At 42.8% G+C, this 18,636-nt stretch overlaps 1 protein-coding gene across 4 annotated transcripts in view; it reads right to left on the minus strand.

The window, feature by feature from the left end:
* akap9 (A kinase (PRKA) anchor protein 9) overlaps positions 1-18,636 on the minus strand; it is a 209,777-nt gene that overhangs the window by 135,883 nt on the left and 55,258 nt on the right. For all 4 annotated transcript variants that reach the window (XM_063044116.1, XM_063044117.1, XM_063044115.1 and 1 more), the window contains 4 exons: positions 6,982-7,063; positions 4,368-4,718; positions 3,651-4,106; positions 806-970 (listed from right to left, as the gene is read on the minus strand). In XM_063044116.1, coding sequence (XP_062900186.1) covers positions 806-970; positions 3,651-4,106; positions 4,368-4,718; positions 6,982-7,063 — 1,054 coding nt within the window. The remainder of the gene's footprint in view (positions 1-805; positions 971-3,650; positions 4,107-4,367; positions 4,719-6,981; positions 7,064-18,636) is intronic.

Consider the following 18,636-nt stretch of genomic DNA (forward strand, 5'->3'; position numbering starts at 1 on the left):
AGTCTTGCCCTTGCAGTGGAGGAGACGGAGAACATACTTGTCCATGTGGAAAATGGGTGTGGAATTAAAGTGATTAGCAGCTGAGAGCTCTAGAAAGCCAAGGCAGACAGAGCACAGGTGGTCAGCAAAACTGTCGCCTAGTCTATGCTTGGTCTCACCAACGTAAAGGAGGCCGCATTGAGAGTAGCACATGCAATGAGCAAGACTGAAGGTGATCCACGTGAATCTCTGTCTCACCTCCAACGGTTGCAGGGTAAAGTGCTTGGGGAGGGTAGAGGGGTGGGGGAGATACATGAACCAGGGAATCACAGAGGGAGTGGTTCCTGCAGAAAGCAGAAAGGAGTGGGAAAATGGAGATCTGGCTTGAGCTGGGAAAATGTTATAGCTGGTGTATCACTGGTGTATAGCTGGCATATAGCCTATCAGTTTCGAAAAATGATCTGCTGAATGTATAGGCTTACGGAGTGAAAAGTGAAAAGCTGGAGAACAGCACCCCTGTTCAGTTTAGGAGAAAATGGAATAAAAGTATTCATGTGGGAAATAAAGGAGATGTAAGGTCCATCAATGATAGTAGTGGGAGGGAGGGAACCCCATTTTCCGACTGCACGATAAAGGAAGTGGCACCACCCTACAAGTGGAAACTACCCTACAATTTTATAATTTATGTTTCTAGCTATTGTTACTTTAATCAGTTAATTTTGATCAGGTTGTTAAGATTTCCAGCATTGTGTTTTCAAAATCACTGCTACACCAGTGCCCGTATCCGTGTGTTATGATTAAGATGCATGTAATGTAAATTTCTTACCTCCTGAAGCTGCCCTTTTAATTTTTCCACCTCAGCCAACAATTCTTCCTGCTCTTCTTGCAACCTCTCCAACTGCTGTGTATGCAACTGTCGTAAAGCTTCTAATGATTGCTGATGCTCCTGATCTTGTCGAACAAGCTCCTGCCTCATGTCTTCTAGTCTCTCCTATTCAACAGTGGAAAGTTTTAAGCTGCATTTATTTTGCTTTCTTGTAACTACAGAATTGCATTCAAACATTCCATTACAAAAATCAGCCATTTTACTCTATATGTACAATTTTTAAACAACATTTAGCGTTCTGATACTTAAATATTTTGGGGTGTATGGGGTGTCAGGCAGGGGTAGCACCTCTGGTGGGGGAACATGTCATGTCCTTTTCAAGGCGGTTAGCCCACCTTTGGTCCCCACCTGGCACTCAGTTCTCACTTTGTGGCTCCCCGTAGCTGTTTTCATGCGACAGCGGCCACACCCCGGGCAACGGCTTTGACAAGCCAGCTAAACCAGGTGAGGGTAGCAGACGGGTCTCAAACCCTCGGTGAGATAGGGAGTTGTCTATCCCAGCATGTGAAGACAGACTCCGGTGGATTGAGCGGACGAGACCAGTGTAAGGTCCAACAGTCAAGAAGGCGGTCTCTGCAAGCGTCATGGAACATGTAGAACAGGACAAGACACAGGAGACGTCCTGGTCATCCACTGCGCCTAGTCCCATCTCCAGCCATCTCGACTCTGTCTTGCCACTGGATCCAGATGGGAATTGGGAAGAGAGAGAGAGGCTGACGCTGCGCAACTCTCCCTCACTTAAATCCAAATTACCCGCTAGCCTCGACACCATCATAATGGTGTCAAGTGTTCATTGACGTTGATGATGGACGAATACATAAATATTTTATAGTAAAATACTTTAATGCAACGTAAGTAGTTGAAATTTTACTAGGCTAAGACCTGATATGGACACTTTGTGTTATTCAAGCTAGGCTTCTATGTGCTGAAGTTTAGCAAAGAAGGCTTGATCAAAACATGAGCAGTCTTGACAAGGTGAATGGGAGAGCATGTTCCCTCTTGTAGGAGAATGTAGAAATAAGGTCACTGTTCAAAAAGTAAGGGATCTTGAACTTAAAATAAGAGATTAAGCAATATTTCATTCTCTGAGGGCCTTTGAAACTCCCTTCCTTCAAGGATGATGGAAGCAGAGTCTTAAAATATTTTAAAGAGAGATATAGATAGCTACTTATGAGGAGAGAGTTTTAAGCACAGGTATATAGGATTGTGGGAATGTGGAAGAGTTGAAGTTGAAATTCAGATCAGGCATGCTCGTATTAAATGGTGTAGACCAGGCATAAGGAGCCAAGTGGCATATTTCTTCTCTTGCTGCTAACTAACCCCCTTTTCCACAGGAACAAAACAATTAGAATCACTGCAACTACTTCCATATTCATATCTGAAGTGTAAAGGCATATCAGTCATAAATAGGAGACATTAGGTGTAAAACCCAATCTCCTAATTGAAGTCATGCAATGCAAGGAAATCACATATTATCACAATACAAGACTTCTTTTATGATTTTGTAAGCAGTGTTAAAGTTACCTTAACAACAAAGTATTTCATGCAAGCATATTTTTAAAAAATACAATGGATTCTGGTTAATTGCGTCATAGGTTAATTGGGACAGCCGCTTATTTCAGACACTCTTAAAGAACAAAAAATAATTGAGAAGATAGCCGGGCTTCCCTTCACTTACTTAAGACACTATTCTGCTTAAATGGAATAGGAGACTGGTGCCAAATAGTTTCTAAGTAGCGTCAGCCACGTGCACTTCTATGGCTGTGGACATCACCACGTACTCGAGTGAAAAGTTTTTTAAATAGTGTTAGTTGCGTGTGCTTATGTTAAAAAAGCAGCCACTGTTTGTTTCTGATAGTTGGCAAGAAATAAGCAGTAAGACAATTTAAAACCGTTTTGCTTACTGCAGATTCCATTATTCAGGCTTAGAGGTGCCAGAAATTGCCTAGAGTGAAAATGAAACTATTTCACTACTTCAACAAGTTACCATCTATGAAGAATTTGAAGGTATTGACAATCATCTTGAATGTTACAATGAAAATGAATATTTTGAGGATGAAATCATCAGCAGCATTCTATGAAGGTAGTCCATTATCTGCACCAGGTGTCTGAGCTGGTTCCTTTGCAATCAAAGGAACACGACAGTATACCTGGATGAATTCCTCCGTTGATAGGTACTAGGAACTATACACAGTATTATAGTACTGTAATAATATTGTTAGTGTTCTTATTTGTTCTGTATTTCACTTAAATAGATAATTTGTGACTCAGTTTGACTTTTTTTTTTATATACTTCTTTAAACTATTTCCATGAAACTTTTGCTAATTGAGGCAACCACTTATTAGGGCCAAATTCAGAGGTGTCCCAGTTAACTGGAGTCCACTGTATAGCATTTCCAAAAATGACAATATATAAGCTCATCTACACTTAATGCCATAAAAATTATTAAAGGGAAAATCTGGACGCAGCAAGGACAAATTGTGTTACCAATATTTTATAAGAACATAAAGACCTAAAACATATAACATTGCTTACTCAAAAAGAGGAGTCATGCAAGATACAAGTATAATAAAGTCTCACTGACCAATAACACAAATAGGGAATGGAATACGAAATTAAACAATCTGAAACAGATGCAGCTTATGTAGTAATAATTTCTGTAGTTAGGGTTGTAAGTATGTTTTAATATTTGCTGATCTGACTTGTACTATTATGTAAATACAAGTGCTAGAGAGCAACCAGTTCATAGTTTTTATTATTTGCATCACAGAAGCTGGAACTTACCTGTGCAACTTCTTGGTTCTCGAATTCACTATCTTCCATTTTATATTCCAAGCTTATTTCTTTTAGACTGGAATTACCTGCAGCATAAGAATCCCTCAACATTTCTTGTTCAGCTTTCAGAAATTCTTCCTGTAAAGCAGTTTCTGATATCACATCACATGTTCCCAATTTATATTTAATCCTGAAATCTTGCATTTGCCTCTGAATAGAAAGAATTTCAGCATTCTTCTGTTTGAGTGTTTCCTGAAGCTCCTCCTTTTCTTTTGAAAACAATTCTTCCATTTGTTTTCTCTCTGCATCAAACTGAAACTGCAGATCTTGTTTGAGAGTACATTCCACTTCTTTCTTCCATTCTTCATCACTCACTTTGCTTGTATTAGGCTCTTCTTCCACATCCTTTCGCACCCTCGCCATCTCGGTCTGTTGAGCAAATCGTACAGACATCTGAACAATTACCTGCAAAGAAATAAGCCAAGGTCAGATAAACTTCTATTTTAACTTATACTAAAGCACACTGATGTCAACATTTCAGTCATTTAAAACTATTAAAGTGGTGATACTATTAAGAAACATCACAAACAGTGAAGCACCTGCCAATTGTTATTTGAAAGAGAAATATGATTGTATTGTTAGGGTTTGAATTTAGTGAAAAGAGCAGTTAATTGTTATTTGCAGTTACATCACGGTTAAATTTAGCCTTAAATGAAGCTGGCATACTTTGGCAATTTCTTCCTGCATCTGTTCTTCATATTGCTTTTCCAGACGACGTACAGAATAAGCAACTTCCTTATTTTCTTCGGTCCCTTGTAATGAAACTTCTGTAAGGATTTCATTCAAACTTTGGACACTTGAAATAGGCTCCCCACCAGCAAATTTGTCCGACTCATCTCCACCTCCTTTTCTGTCTGGACCATAACACGTTACCATAGACTGTATTCGTTCCGGCTTTTGATGGTATTTCACTTCCAAACCATGCAATGTCTTTGTCAAATTTTGTTCCTGTTGCAGAAGCTCTTGATGATCCATGTGCCTTGGTTGCTCCTGAATGCTGTTCACGTTCAACTCAACCTAGGAAAAATATACATCATTACACTTATAATCTACATATTCTGTTGGGAGTTTTTGTAGGAACAAATTTAATGCTGTATGGAAAATACACACAGAAGTATTATGCATACTTCAGAGTATGGCAACATACACAAAATGACTACGCCTTTATTTCTTCTACCAAAGTGCATGGCCATACACTTCCCTACACTATATTGCATCTGCCATTTCTTTGACCATCTCCTAATCTGTCTAAGTCTTTCTGTAGATTCCCTACTTCCTCAACACCATCTGCTTCTCCACCTATCTTCATATCATCCACAAATTTGGCCACAATTACATCATCCAAATTATTTATCAGGCAAGATTTCCCATTAATGAAACCATGCTGTGCATGCTCATGAGCCTGGCATTAGGAACTGCATTTCAATTGAAATGAACAGGGAATAGCAGGGACATTTTTGCTAAGAGTGGCCAACAAATCCTGGATTTCTGCATTTGCATAGCAATCCCAAAATTGATGGCATTTGGTCCAAGAAGGGAAGGCATTTCAGCACTGTTGGCATTTTCAATTTGATTGCAACCCATAATATCCACTGAATGCTGTCAAGAATGTCCAGCGAGGGAGGAGTAAATCTACCGCTAATTTATAGTGCTCAACCCATCTTTTATTTTCAGATAAGACATCTGAATCATAAAGGAAAATGTTTAAAATGTGCAAATAAACATGTGGTCAGATCTGAGAATTCTGGAATGAGGAACAGGGTGCTTTCAAACGAAGAAAAGGAAACAAAATGATTGTAAATTTTATAAGAGGGCAGTAATTCGTTGAAAGCAGTATCATAGATAAGACATGGTAGTGAAAAAGGCTTTCAGCACACAGGCCTTCATCCATTAGGGACCTGAGCATTGGTGATGGGGTATAATCTTGCATTTGTAGCAGTAGTTAGTGAGGCCGCACTTGGAGCAGCATGTACAGCTTTGGTTACCCAGTGCTTAAACCGGAAAGAGTGCAGAAGAGATGTACAAGGATATTGTCAGCACTAGAATCCTTGAAATATCGGGAAAGGTTTGCCAGGCCGGGTTTTTATTCCTTGGAATGTGGCAGATTGAGGGGCTACTTTACAGAAATTTTTAGAATTATAAGAGGCAAAGATAAGGTGGATGGCAAGTCTTTTACCCGGGGCAGAAGAGTCCAGAACATGGGGCATATGTCCAGGATAAAAGGGAGAAGAATTAAAAGCAACTTTTTCCACACAGAGGTTGGTGAGTATATGAAATGAGCTACCAGAGGATGTGTTTGAAGCAGATAAATTCGTATCTTTTAAGAAACACTTGGTTAAGTACATGGAGGGCGGGGCTTGGAAGGACATGGGCTGAATTCTGGAAATTAGGACTAACTGGATGGACAGCATGGCCCAGTTGGGCTGAAGGGCCTGTATCCAGCTGTATTCCACTATGATTCATCCTGTATTGTTTGCCAATCTTCAAAAACTTTGATGACATCAGTCCTACAATTACCTATCAATTACATGGTTTAAATTAACGACAGTAAAAAGAAATTAGGAGTAAATAAATTTATAACTCTGTTTGGAAAAGAAAGGAATACTCAAGAGGGTAAAAGTTAAGTAAATGAGGACCAGCCTCATAATTATGACAACAATGACCAAATTAGTGAGGGAACTTGACCAGCAGTTTATCTCCTGATTTTCCAAACTCAGTCTGCCACCTACATGACTCACATCAGGAGTATACTGCAATAATATTGATTTACTTGAATGAATACAGATCCAGCAATACTCAAAAAGATCAACAGAATCTAAGAGAGAACTGTCCAATTAACTAGCATCCAGCCACAACATTAACCTTTCCTCTCTTAACGACTTACCACAAAAGAGCCACTTCCCTGAGGGTTTTCATAGAACCTTCCAAATCAATAAATATTAACAACTGGAAGTACAGGACAGTAGTCAGATAGAAACATAATCACTTTGTAGTCCATTTCAAGACAAACAATTGTAAATCGGAAACACACTGCCATTCCTTTATTATTTAAATTACCAGTAATCTCCTTTACACAAACATTGTAATTACTTCTTCTTCTGAATACATGAAATATTTAATTTTAACCACAAACAAGAGAAATCAAAGTAACACACAAAATGCTGGAGGAACACCTGGCCTGGCCTGCTGAGTTCCTCCAGCATTTTGTGTGTATTACTTCAGTTTTAACCATTTCATTTTGCGTTCTGTCAAATCTTGCAGTACATATTTTCTCCTTTACCTTATGCTCCTCTGCTCTTCGTTGTTCTATCTCAACAACAGAACTTCCAGTCACATTGTCAATGGTCTCATTTATTCCTGTCCTAAATAATAAATGGAAGAAAATTAACAAAATTGAGTAAGATCAAGCCAATTAGCCATAATCATAGCAGAAACATTTGACCTATCAGGTCCGTTCCTCCTTTAAGCACTCCATGCTATCTTGTAAATGTAAGTCATTATTTGGTAACTATTTTGAGTGTGATTATGCCCTCATTAAATATCTAGAGATGTTTTACTATATTCAGACGGCTCATATAAATAGAGAATGTTTTTTTCGTGGTGATTATCCAGCAGTAGTAGTGCTTATTAATAACCTGAAGATGGAGACACAAATCTACAAACGTGCATAAGTTTTTAAAAAATAACTCTTAATTTAAAAAGCAGACTTTGAAGACTGAAGGAAGAAATTAAGCAAGATTTCAGAAGTAGTAATCCAGGTTACTCCTAGCGACTTGTACCTGAGAGCAATGAACTAGGAGGATAGTGCAGATAGATGATGAGACTTGACCAAAGAGATGGTGCTAGACACTCAGTTTCACAAGTATTTTGGTCACTGGGGCCAGTTCAGGCGAAGGTGATGTCTATAGAGCACAGAAGGGTTGTACCTTAATAGAGATGGAACAAATATCATCACAGACAGGTTTGCTATGGCTGTTGGGAAGGATTTAAATGTATTTAGCAGAAAGCTGAGCTAAGATTCAAAGGGGGAAAGAGCATATATGAAAATGTTAAGATTAAGGTAAGAGACAGTTTGGAAGATGAGGCAAACACATGTTACAGGGCTAAGGGGATCAGGGGGTATGGAGGGAAGGCTGGTACAGGGTTCTGAGTTGGATGATCAGCCATGATCATACTGAATGGCGGTGCAGGCTCGAAGGGCCGAATGGCCTACTCCTGCACCTATTATCTATGTTTCTGTGTTTACAGAGAGAATAAAACACAGAAAATGGGCCATCTTCCACATGTCCAGACATCAAAATGCGAATAGTATTATATGAGATGAAGGCAGTGATAAATATGGTGTAAAAATGGGCAGAAATAGTCACTTGTCCCTGGGTGCAGGGTTTTCAGACAAGATAGGCTGGAGGTTAAAAAGGCAATATTGATTTAAGGAAGAAACACAGCTGTCTGAAAGCATATATAGGAAACACTGGAGCTAAATCTATGCTCAAGCAAGCTCCAATACACAATGTGATAAGGAACAGACAACACATTGCTTTTTGCAAGCAAGAGAAAATCTGCAGATGCTGGAAATCCAAGCAACATACACAAAATGTTGGAGGAACTCAGCAGACCAGACAGCATCCATAGAAAATAGTATAGGCCGAAGCCCTTCATCAGGACTGAAAAAAAAAGATGAGGAGGCAGAGAAAGAAAGTGGGGGAGGGAAGGAAGAAACACAAGGTGATAGATGAAACAGAGGGGGGGGTGAAGTAAGAGCAGGGAAGTTGATTGGTGAAAGAGAGACAGGGCTGGAGAAGGGGGAATCTGATAGGAGAGGACAGAAGGCCATGGAAAAAAGAAACCAGAGGAAGGTGATGGGCAGGCAAGGGAAATGAGAATAGGGAATGGTGAAGCGGTGGGGGGGGCATTACTGGAAGTTCGAGAAATCAGTGTTCATGCCATCAGGTTGGAGGCTACCCAGATGGAATATAAGGTGTTGTTCCTCAAACCTGAGTGTGGGCTCATCACAACAGTGGAGGAGGCCATAGACTGACATGTTACTATGGGGATGGGAAGTGGAATTAGAACGGATGGCCACTGGGAGATCCCACTTGTTCTGGCAGATGGAACGTTAGGTGCTCGGTGAAGCAGTCTCCCAATCTACGGCAGGCCTCACTGATATACAGGAGGCCACAGTGGGAGCACCGGATACAGTAGATTACCCCAATAGACTCACAGGTGATGTGTTGCCTCACCTGGAAGGACTGTTTAGGGCCTTGAATGGTAGTGAGGGAGGAGGTGTAGGGGCAGGTGAAGTACTTGTTTCGCTTATAAGCAGAAGTGCCAGGAAGGAGATCAGTGGGGACACAAATGGACAACGGAGTCACTTCAGGAGCGATCCCTGCGGAAAGCAGAAAGTGGGGGGGAGGAGGGAGGGAAAGGTGTGCTCGGTGGTGGAATCCTGTTGGAGAAAGGGGGAATTTCGGAGAATTATTTGCTGGATGCTAAAGCTAATGGAGTGGTAGTTGAGGACACGAGGAACCCTATCCTTGGTAGGGTGGCGGGAGGATGGGGCAAGATATGCATGAAATGGAAGAGATGCGGTTGAGGGCAGCATTGATGGTGAAGGAAGGGAAGCCTCCTTTGAAGGAGGACATCTGCTTAGTTCTGGAAAGAAAAGGCTCATCCTGAGAGCAGATGTGGAGGAGATGGAGGAATTGAGAGAAGGGGATGGCGTTTTTACAAGTAACAGGGTGGGAAGAGGTGTAGTCTAGGTAGCAGTGTGAGTCAGCGGGTTTATAATCGATATCACTAGATAAGCTGTCTCCAGAGATAGAGAAAGCGAGGTTGAGAAAGGGGAAGGTGGTGTTGGAAATGGACCAGGTAAATCGGAGGGCAGGATAGAAGTTGGGGGCAAAGTTGATGAAGTCAATGAGCTTCACATGAGTGCAGGAAGCAGCACCAATGCAGTCGTCGACATAGTGTAGGAAAAGTTGGGAAGTCACATCATCAATGTAGGCTTGGAACATAGACTGTTCCACATAGCCGACAAACAGGCAGGCATAACTGGGACCCATGCGAGTGCCCATGGCTACCACTTTTGTTTGAAGAAAGTGGGAGGAGCCAAAGGAGGAATTATTTAGAGTGAGGACAAGTTCCGCTAGGCAGAGGAGAGTGATGGTAGAGGAGAACTAGATGGACCTGGTGTCCAGAAAGAAACGGAGAGCTTTGAGCCCTTCCTGGTGGGGGAAGGAGGTGTAGAGGGACTGGACATCCATAGTGGAAATAAGATGATCGGGACCAGGAACTTGAAATCATTGAAAAGATCAAGAGTATGTAAAGTGTCATGGATGCAGGTAGGAATGGACTGTATCGGGGGGATAAGACTGAGTCCAGGTATGCAGATGTAAGTTCAGTGGGACAGGAACAAGCAGAAACAATGGTCTATCAGGACAGGCAGGTTTGTGGATCTTGGGTTGGAGGTAGAGATGGGAGGTGTGTGGTGCATGAACTGTGAAGTTGGTGGCAGTGGATAGGAGATCCCCAAAGTTAATAAGATCAACAATGGTGTGGGAGACAATGGCCTGGTCCTCCTAAGTGGGGTCCTGTTTGAGGGTTAAGTAAGAGGAGGTGTCTGACAGTTGTCACTGGGCCTTAGCAAGGTAGAGGTCAGTCTGCCAGATTACTACAGCACCTCCCTTATCTGATGGTTTGTTGCTAAGATTAGGATTAGTGCAGAGAGAGTGGAGAGCAGAGTGTTGGGAAGGAGTGAGGTTGGAATTGGAGAGAGGACTGGTGAAGTCGAGACAGTTGATGTCCTGTCAGCAATTGGCAATGAAAAGATCCAGATCAGGCAGAAGACCAGAGCGGGATATCCAGGAAGAGGAAGAGGGTTGAAGACAGAAGACGGTCACTGATGTGGGCTGGAGAGCCCTTGCCAAAGAAGTAAGCATAGAGTCGGAGGCAGTGGAAGAAGAGCTCAGCATCGTGGCAGGCACAGAACTGACTGAGCTGTGGGTGCGGGAGGACAAAGGTGAGGCCCTTACTGAGGACGTCTTACTTCAGCGAGGGGAAGGTCAGAGGGGATGGGGAAGACCTGGCACAGATGAGAGCAGGAATCAGTGTGAGGAAGGGGGTTGGTAGTGTCAGAGCAGAGGGGAGGGTTGGGGTGTTCCTGTAAGGTGAGGTGAGAGGGAGATGGAGTCTCCAAGGACCCAAGAGCTGGCGGTGGGAACTGAGCAACACGGGATTGCAGAGTGGTGGTAGGGGAAGGGGAGATGAGGGTTCCAGTGGCAGCATGTGAAGACCCAGCCTGGAGGTGCTGTTGGTTAAGGCTGGAGTTGGAGTTGGAGGTTATGTTTTTGCTTATGTTTTAAATGAACAGCAATCATAGCCAGTGTATAACTACTCTCTTCTCCCAACACCAGCACCAGCCTATTCTTCTTCTATCTAATGCCATGTGAACTTCTATATCCAAGTGAGAAAACATACAGTCTATGCCTGAAAGAAGGTAGTTATCACAGTACATTTCCTTAGTGTTACACACCAGGTGTATAGGTCACTCCTTATCTGCTTAATTCTCTGCAGCAAGATTTGTACTGCAACCTCTCATTCTGTGGCAAGGGTGCAAACAACTGAACTTGGCAATTAGAATTAAAGAGAATCCCACGGCATTCTAAAATACATCGTGCAGAGGAAAACTAGGCAGAGGGTAGGACCATTCAAGAATAAAAGATGGAACGTGTGTTAAGGTGAAGAATGTGGGTGAGGTCCTAGAGGAGCACTGTGCATGGGTATTTATCAAGAAGAACCTGGAAGATCAGTGTTGAGAATGCTAATATGCTGCGGTATTTTGAGGCAACGGGAGTAGTTCTTGGGAGATGTTCTTAGAGAGCATTAGGTAGATGACACCCAGGGCCTGATGGGATTTAGATTATTGACGGAGGTTGAAGATGAAGTTGCTGAGATCTTGACCAATGTCTTTGTGTCCTCTCTGGTCACAGGTGAGGTTCCAGAGTAGCCATTTTTGTTCCATTATTTAAGAGAAATAGGGATAATTCTTGAAACTATAGACCAGCAAGTCTCACATCTGTGGCAGGCAAGTTACTGAAGAGAATTCTCAGGGGTAGGATTTATGAGTATTTGGAAAACCACCAGCTAATTAGGGAGAGTCAGTATGAAAAAAAAAGTCAAGCCACCAGAGATGGGTGACTTATTGTGTCAACTCTCAAGGGAATCATTAATAACCCCTTTTACAACTACTCCAGCTGAAATCTGTACTGTAGCCACAGACACGGCAGGAACATTGTTTCAAGCTACTTAAAAGAACTAGCGATCTTCAGACCTGACAGACTCGACACTCCAGACCACCCAGGGACAAATGTAGCAGCTGGAAGCTCAGGGAAAGTCTCTGTTCTTTCAGGAAATGTGGCTCTTGAGAAGTGCAGGACCCGAAGATCCCCCACCTCCCTACCATCTTCCTGGCTAATATACTGAGTCTGAAGATCTCACAGTACGACTGCAGTACCAGAAGGGCAACAGGAACCATTGTGTACTCTGCTTCACAGAGACATGGCTCAACCCCAGCAGCGACACAACAGTGCTGTCAGGTAAAGGAAGAGGCAATGTCATAGAGTCATAGAACATGACACCACAGAAACAGGCCCTTCGGTTCACCTAGCCAGTGTCGAACCATTAATCTGCCTAGTCCTGTTAATCTGCACCTGAACCACTGCCTTCCATACCCCTGCCATTTACTTACTTAAATGTTGAAATCGACCCTGCCTCCACCACTTGCACTAACAGCTCATTCCACACTCTCACTACCCTCTGAGTGAAGAGAACCCCCTCATGTTCCCAATAAACATTTCATCCTTCACCCTTAACCCATGACCTCTAATTGTAGTCTCACCCAACCTCAGTGGGAAAAGCCTGCTTGCATTTACCCTATCTATAAGCCTCCTAAATTTGTATATCTCTTTTAAATCTCCCATCATTCTCCTACACTCTAGGGAATGAAGCCCTAACCTTTTCAAACTTTCCCTGTAACTCAGGCCCTCGGGTCCCGGCAATATCCTTGTGTCCAAATACGTATACATCAGCTCCCTTAGACTACCTTCCAGTTACTAATGTCAGGCTCATCCTTGTATCCAAATACGTATACATCAGCTCCCTTGGACTACCTTCCAATTACTTTCCCACTACTAATGTCAGGCTCATCAGCCTAAAATTCCTGGCTTATTCTCTGAACCTTTCTTAAACAAAGGAAAAACTTTAGCTTTCCTGCCATCCTCCGTCACCTCACCCGTGGCCAAGGGTGTTATAAATATCTCTCCTAAGGCCTCTGCAATTTCTGCACTAGCCTCCCACAGGGTTCAAGGGAACACATTGTCAGGCCCTGGGGATTTATCCACCCTAATTTGCCTCAAAGCAGCAAACATCTCCTCCTTGGTAATCTGCATAGGGTACACGACCTTACTGCTGCATTGCCTCATATCTATCGTGCCATGTCCATCTCCCGTCGATGCCACGTCCATCTCCCAAGTAATTGCTGATTGCATTTAAGATCTCCCCGGTCTCTTTTGGCTCCACACATGGGTGACCTCTCTGATCTGCCAGAAGACCAATTTTGTCCCTTGTAACCCTTTTGCTCACAATATATTTATTGAAGCCCTTTGGATTCTCCTTCATTTTGTCTGCTAGAGCAGCCTCAAGTCGAGTTTATTGTCATTTCGCCCATAAGCTGCTGGTACAGTACACAGTAAAAATGAAACAATGTTCCTCCAGGACCCTGGTGCTACATGAAACAACACAGAACTAGACTATGTGAGGCAGCACAAGGCTACACTAGACTACGTAAAACAACATAAAAACTGCACTAGACTACAAACCTGCACAGGACTACATAAAGTGCACAAAACAGTGCAGGGCAGTACAATAATTAATGAACAAGAAAATAGGCACAGTAGAGGACAAATAACAATATAATAATAAATGATGTAGATGTCAGTCTAGACTCTGAGTATTGAGGAGTCTGATGGCCTGAGGGAAGAAACTGTTGCACAGTCTGGTCGTGAGAGCCTGAATGCTTCAGTACCTTTTGCCAGATGGCAGGAGGGAGAAGAGTTTATTTGAGGGGTGCGTGGGGTCCTTCACAAGACTGATAGCTTTGCGGGTGCAGCGTGTGTCTTCTTTAACCTCATGTCTTCTTTAAGCCGTCCTGACTTCCTTAAGTGTTCTCTTGCATTTATAAAACTCAAGTATCTCACTGTTCCTACCTGCCAAAGCCTGCTATGCACCTCCATCTTTTTCTTAGCCAGGGCCTCAACATCTCTTTGAAACCCAAGTTCCCTAAACCTGTCATCCTTGTTTATTTATTCTGACAGGAACATACAAACCCTATACTCACAAAATTTTATTTTGGAAGGAATCCCAATTACCAAGTACACCTTTGCTAGAAACCAACCTGTCTCAATCCACACTTATCAGGTCCTTTCTGATAGCGCCAAAATTGGACATATTCCAACTTAGAACATCAACCCAAGGACGAGACTTATCCTTTTTCATAATTACCTTGAAACTAATGACAACTGTAATAAATACAAAGCATTCTCCTACACAAACTTCTGTCAGCTGCTCTGTCTCATTCCCTAATAGGATATCTAGTATCACACTCTGATACTCTGAAGAGCTGGGCTTCTTGTACTGATTCAAGAAACATTCCTGAATACACTCGACAAACTCTTTTCTGCCCAGCCCTTTTGCAGTATGGGAGTCCTAGTCCATACGTGAAAAGTTAAAACCACCTACTTTCACAACCTTATGTTTCATGCAACAGTCCATGATCTCTCTACAAATTTGCTCCTCTAAATCCCGTGGACTATTGAGTGATCTATAAAATAATCTTATTAATGTGGTCATAGCTTTCTTATTCCTCAGTTCTACCCATAAAGCCTCACTAGATGAGTTCTCTAGTCTGTCTCGACTTGGCACTGCTGTAACATTTTCCCTTACTAATAACGCCACCCCTTCCCTTTTAATCTCTCCTGAACTATCACGTCTATAACAATGAAACCCTGGAATACTGAGCCGCCAGTCCTGGCCCTCCTGTAACCAAGTCTCACTAATGGCTACAATGTCATGGGTCCATGTGCTAAGCTCATCCACCTTTCCTACAATATTGCTTGCATTGAAATATACGCAGCTAAGAACGCTTGTTTCACCATGCTCAATTTTTTTATTCCTTTCCACGTATATAGGCTTAACACAACACCTTTCCCCACAACCAGTCCACTATCTGTTCTGGGGTTCTGGTTCCCATCTCCCTGCAACTCAAGTTTAAATACTCCCCCATCCCCATGCAGCACTAGTAAACCTTCCCACTAGGATAATAATCCTCCTCCAGTTCAGATGCAAATGATCCCTTCTGTACAGGTCCCAACTTTCCTGTGAGAGATCCCAATGATCCAAAAATATGAAACCCTCCTTCCTACACCAACTCATTAGCCATGTGTTAAACTGTATGATTGTTCTATTTTTAGCCTCACTAGAACATGGCATGGGTAACAATCTTGAGATCACAACCCTGGAGGTCCTGTCCTTTAACTTAGCAACTAGCTCCCTCAAATCACTTTGCAGGACCTCATCATCCATCCTACCCACGTTGACCACGACTTCAGGCTGTTCACCCTCCCACATAAGAATACTGTCGACTCAGTATGAGATGTCCCTGACCTGGGCACCTGGGAGGAAACAAACCATCCAGAAATCCTGTTTTCATCTACAGAACCTCCTTTCTGTTCCCCAATCAACAAATTCTCCATCACTAAAGCTCATCTCTTCTCCCACCTTTCCTGCTGAGCCACAGAGCCAAAATCAGTGCCAGAGACTTGACCACTGTGGCTTTCCTCTGCTAGGTCACACCTTTCCCCCCTACCCAACAGTATCCAAAGAGGGGTACAGCCACAGGGATACTCTGCATTGGATGCCTGTCTCCTTTCACGCTCCTGACAGTCACCCAGTTACCCTTGGGTGTAACTACCTCCCTGTATGTCCTGCCTATCACAGCTTCCCAAATGAGCCAGAGTTTGTCCAATTCCAGCTCTGACTCCTTAACCCAGACTGTTAGAAGCTTGAACTGCATGCACTTCTTAAAGGTGTGGTCATTAAGAGATACTGAAGGTCCCCCTGCCTTCCCACATCCCGCATGCTACATTCCACTATTCTGTCTGGCATCCCCACTGCGCTAAGCGTGCAGTCAGAAAGAAATAAAGAATACATAATAAAAAAAAAAATCTGCCTATGGCCTACACCTCTCCTAAACCTCTATGTGCCAAAGAGCCAAAAGCTTCAACTCCCCACTCCAACACTGGACCACTCAGACAATGGCCACTCCGCTTAATCCTAACTTCTTTTTATTGGATCTTGCTAAGCGCCTGCTGATGCCCTCCTGATCATTGCAGGGGACTTCAACCAGGCCAACTTGATGAAGTCTTACATATTACCACAAACATATCACCTGCAGAACCAGAAGAGCCAACACACTCGATCACTGTTACACTGCCATCATGAATGCATACCATGCCATCCGACATCTGCATTTTGGCAAGTCCGATCACCGGTGTATAATTCTACTCCTGGCCACAGGCAGGGACTGAGGTCTGCAGCACCAGTGTTCGGAATGGTGAAAGTATGGTTAAGGGAGATGGAGGTGCGTTTAGAGGACTAGTTTGAATCAGTGGACTGGGCCATATTCAGGGATTCATCCTCAGATCTGAATGAATATGCCACGGCCATTAATGACTTCAGCAAGACCTAATAGATGAGTGTGTGCCTTTGAAAACATACCAAGTCTTCTCAAACTATAGAATCCCTGGATGAACCAAGAGATTTATAGTCTGCTGAGGGCTAGATCTTGGCATTCAAGAACAGCAATTTAGACCCATTCTTGTAAATCCCCACAGCATCCAGTGACCCTGTGATCTCTGCCTCGCTGATGTCAGAGCATCCTTCAAGATGTTGTAAGGCATCAGATCTCAGGCAGAGAACTGAAAATTGTACCAACAGGTTGAAGTGTTAAGGAGACCTTCAACCTCTCACTGCTGCAATCTGCTTCAAAAAAGCAGCAATCACACCAATGCCCAAGAAGAGCAAGGTGAGCAACCTAAATAACTATTGACTGGCAGCACTCACATCTACCAAATGAAGTACTTCGAGAGATTAGTTAAAGATAGAGTTAACTCCTGCCTGAACAAGGACCTGGGCCCACTGCCACAATGGGTCTACAGAGGATGCAATCTCACTAGCTCTCCACTGTGACTTGAAGCACCTGAAGAAGAACAATATCTATGTCAGGCCGTTGTTTATCAATTACAGCTTGGCATTCAACACAATCATCCCTTCAGTATTAATCACCAAGCTTCTAAACCTGGGCCTCTGTACCTCCCTCTGCAAATGGATCATCAGGAGACCACAGTCAGGTCAGATCAGTAGGAACATCTACTCCTTGCTGACAATCAATGCACGCACACCTAACAATGCATACTTAGCCTACAGCTCTTCTCACTCTACACTCATAACTGTGTGCGGCTTAGCACATGTCAAATGCCATTAATACATTTGCAAATGACACCTCTGCTGCTGGTAAAACCTCAGAGGGCGACGAGGTTGAGTACAGGAGTGAGATACTGTAGATCGGCAGATTGAGTGGCATTGAAACAACAACCTTGCATTCAGCATCAGCAAGACCAAGAAACCGTGGAGTTCAGGAAGGGAAGGTCAAAAGAACATACACGAGTCTTCACTGAGGGGTCAACGATAGAAATGATGAACAGCATTAAGTTCCTGGGTGTCAACATCTCTGAGGATCTGTCCTGGGTCTAAAATATTGATGCAATCATGAAGAAAGAACACTAGTGTCTCTACTTCATTAGAAGTTTGAGGAGATTTTAGTAAGGCATTTGACAAGGCCCTACATAGGCCCACACAGAAGATTAAAATGGGATCCATGGTGAATTGGCTATCTGGATTCAGAATTTGCTTGCCCATTGATACAGAGGGTAGTGGTCAATATGACCTAGTCTGGCTGGAGGTCTGTGACTGGTGGTATTCCACAGGCATCACTGTTTGTGATATGTATAAACAACCTGGATAAAATCGTAGATTGGTGGATTAGTACACTTGCAGACGATACAAAAATTGGTGGAGTTATGGATAGCACAGAAGACTGCCAAGGCCTACAGCAGAATATAGATCAGTTACAGATATGGCAAATGGAATTGAACACAACTAAATATGAAGTGGCGCACTTTGGGAGATCAAATGTAAAAGGACAGTAAACTATTAATAAGACCCTTAACAGTGTTGATGTTTAGTAGAACAACAAATTTCATGAAACACATCAATGACAATAAACCTGTTTCTTTAAAGTGGCTACACAGGTTGATAAGGTTGGTGCAGAAGGCATACAGCATGTCCTCCCTGAAAATGCTTCCACAGGTGATAGGCTGGTAAAGAAGGAATATGATACTCTTGCCTTTATTAGTTGAGGAACTGAGTTGGAGAGTCTGGGAGTTATGTCACAGCTTTTTAAAACTCTATAGTCAGATTATATCCAGGGTATTGCATTCAATTATGTTTGTTCCATTACAGGAAGGATGACAAAACTGAGAAGATCTGCAGATGCTGGAAATCAAAGGAAACACACAAAATGCTGAAGAAACTCAGCAGGCAAGGCAGCATCTACAGAAAAGAGTAAACTGTTGACGTTTCAGGCCGAGATCCTTCATCGGGACTGGCCCACAACATCGAATGTTTGCTCTTTTCCTTTGATGTTGCCTGGCCTGCTGCATTACTCCAGCATATTGTGTGTGTCACAGGAGGGATGTTAAGGCTTTGGAGATGGTGTCAAAGAGGTTTAAAAGGATGCTGCCTGAAGTAAGAGGGCATGTGC

The sequence above is a fragment of the Mobula hypostoma genome, chromosome 3, assembly GCF_963921235.1.
Source record: "Mobula hypostoma chromosome 3, sMobHyp1.1, whole genome shotgun sequence".
In the NCBI taxonomy this organism is placed as follows: domain Eukaryota; kingdom Metazoa; phylum Chordata; class Chondrichthyes; order Myliobatiformes; family Myliobatidae; genus Mobula; species Mobula hypostoma.